Consider the following 2,436-nt stretch of genomic DNA (forward strand, 5'->3'; position numbering starts at 1 on the left):
GCGCTGGTTAACATCTAATTTCATTTAATTGAAATACTTTTTTCATTTAGAGCTCAAAAAACATTTGGTTGATACACCTCTATTTCTGAATAAGTGTTATTTTTACATTTTTCACAGAGATTAAAAAAGTGACAAAAATATATGTAAGTTGTTATTAATTACAATTATCTGATCAATATTAATTGAGATAAATAAAATTATTTATAAAATCAATGCAGTTTGCAATTTAATTTTAACTGAAAGTATGTATAGTTTGCATTGAAATTGTAAAGTGATACTTTTTGTATAACAAAAAAACAATTACCTCATATAGGTGAGAAGAGAAAACAAAAAGAAAGGCTCAACCTTAAGAAGACATATGAGCTAATCTAACTTGTTTCCCTTACGATCAGATGATGTAACCAAGCTGGCCCTCCCAAAGCTAGGTAAGATTGAAACCTACCATAACGGAGAACACTCTTTGATATCTCGTGAGCTACCATGTTGGAGTGTGCAGATTCTGTTTCAAAGGCAACAGAGTGGAAAGACCCACACAGAGCGGTGATCTCTTGAAGGAGAATCCGGTAGCGAGGCCAGCCAAGGGGTTTCATTACAGCCTCCATAACTTCATGACAATCAGAACTGCAAACGATTTCCTGATATCCTAGATCCCGCAAGCTTTTCAGTACCCAGATGAAACATCGCAGCTCAGACGTTAGCCTATTCGGTGAGAAAGTGATGGCGTCTCTTGCATGATGTAAAACGTTGCCTTGTTGATCACGCACCAGATAAGCAACTCCACTGTGCAATGAGGCATTCCTCCAATTCGAGTGAAAGTTACATTTGACGAAACCTGCCATAGGAGGTTCCCATTTCTTCGAGACTGCACTGATTCCTTGTATACCAACGACCTCTTCCTCCTTACCGTTCACCTCTTCCCATAAACGCGCTTCTTCCAAAGCCTGTTGAACCTGATTCACCAAAGATTCCTGAGAGTCCGCATAAATCAAACTATTCCGGTTTTTCCATATGGTCCAAAGAATCCAAGGAATAGCCACTCGCGGAGACTTCGGTATTGTAGTGTCTGACATAAGCTGAAGAAGCATAGAGAGACCTTCAGTCACTGATACCGAACTCATTGGTGGCAGCTGCAGAAAATTTGCAAGATTCCAGATCTCTTATGCCATTGCGCAATGAAAGAGAATATGCTCAATAGATTCTGGTGCCACCTTACATATCTTGTATCGTACGTCAACGTTTAAACCTCTTGTATTCAAATTCTCTGCGACCGCCAAGGCACCAGAAGCCGCTCTCCACAGGAAGTTTCGAATCTTAGGAGTTGTTGCAACTTTCCAGATCTTTCTTTTGAGCTCAAAATTTCCAGGCCGTGATACTGCAGAATGTACTTCCTCTGTTTCTTTTGCTAGAGATGCCAACTTATAACCACTCTTAACCGTGTAAGAACCATTATCAGAGAAAGCCCATATATCCTTATCAGCGATGTTGCCAACCTGAAGCTGGCGGATACGAGCCACCTCATTTTCTGGAAATAGAGTTTGTAGTTTCTCCACGTTCCATTGATGATTATCATCCAGAAGTGACTCCACTCGTAGGTTAACATCAATCTCTCTTTGTTTATTGACAGGTCTCCGAGGACAGTCATCCATGATCCAGCTCTGTGACCAAACATATGTCGATCTCCCATTCCCAATGGATCTTATCAGCCCTTTCTTAAGCAACTCACTACCAAAAAGCAAGCTTCTCCAAGCATAAGAGGGACGGTAACCTTTACCACACTCCATGAATTCTGATGAAGCAAAGTACCTTCATTTATAGATACGAGCAAGGAGGCTAGTAGGATCGTTCAAAACCCGCCATGCTTGTTTAGCTAAAAAGCCTGGTTGAAATCCTCAATGTCTCGAAACCCCATACCTCAATTCTCCTTAGAGACACAATTTCTTCCAAGAAATCCAATGTATCTTTCTCTTTTCATCATTCTCATCCCACCAGAAACTGGCCATGGCACTAATGATCTTCTGACACAGATGTTTTGTCAATCTAAAACAGGACATGGCATAAATGGGAAGAGCCATCGCTATAGACTTAAACAAAACCTCTTTCCCGCCAAAAGAAAGCTTCTTTGCGAACCACCCTTTGAGTCGTTTACTCATCTTGTCGCCAATGAAAGCTAGTAGTTGGAGTTTATATCCACTAAAACACTCAGGGAGGCCCAAATATTTGCCATCTCCACCTTCCTTCTCAATATTAAGAAACTCTGCCAAGATACGTCGCATAACAGGATCGATTCCGGCCCCAAAAGTTACTGCTGACTTCTGAAAGTTGATCATCTGTCCAGAAGAATCTCCATACAGTTTCAGACGCCGTAAAAATTCAGAGTATTCTGCGAGGGAAGCCCGGCACAAGAAGAAGCTGTCATCTGCGAATAGTAAGTGTTGA

The 2,436-nt window shown here is 41.0% G+C and overlaps 1 protein-coding gene across 1 annotated transcript; it reads right to left on the reverse strand.

Annotated features, from left to right (window-relative positions):
* Positions 1-368: 368 nt before the first annotated feature.
* Positions 369-1,781, reverse strand: LOC130507525 (uncharacterized). The gene is made up of 2 exons (XM_057002228.1): positions 1,230-1,781; positions 369-1,127 (listed from the first exon to the last, which is right to left on the reverse strand). Exons 1-2 carry the CDS (start codon positions 1,779-1,781, stop codon positions 369-371), a joined length of 1,311 nt encoding a protein of 436 aa, XP_056858208.1.
* Between the last annotated feature and the right edge of the window lie 655 nt (positions 1,782-2,436).

The sequence above is a fragment of the Raphanus sativus genome, unplaced genomic scaffold, assembly GCF_000801105.2.
Source record: "Raphanus sativus cultivar WK10039 unplaced genomic scaffold, ASM80110v3 Scaffold4702, whole genome shotgun sequence".
NCBI classification, from domain to species: domain Eukaryota; kingdom Viridiplantae; phylum Streptophyta; class Magnoliopsida; order Brassicales; family Brassicaceae; genus Raphanus; species Raphanus sativus.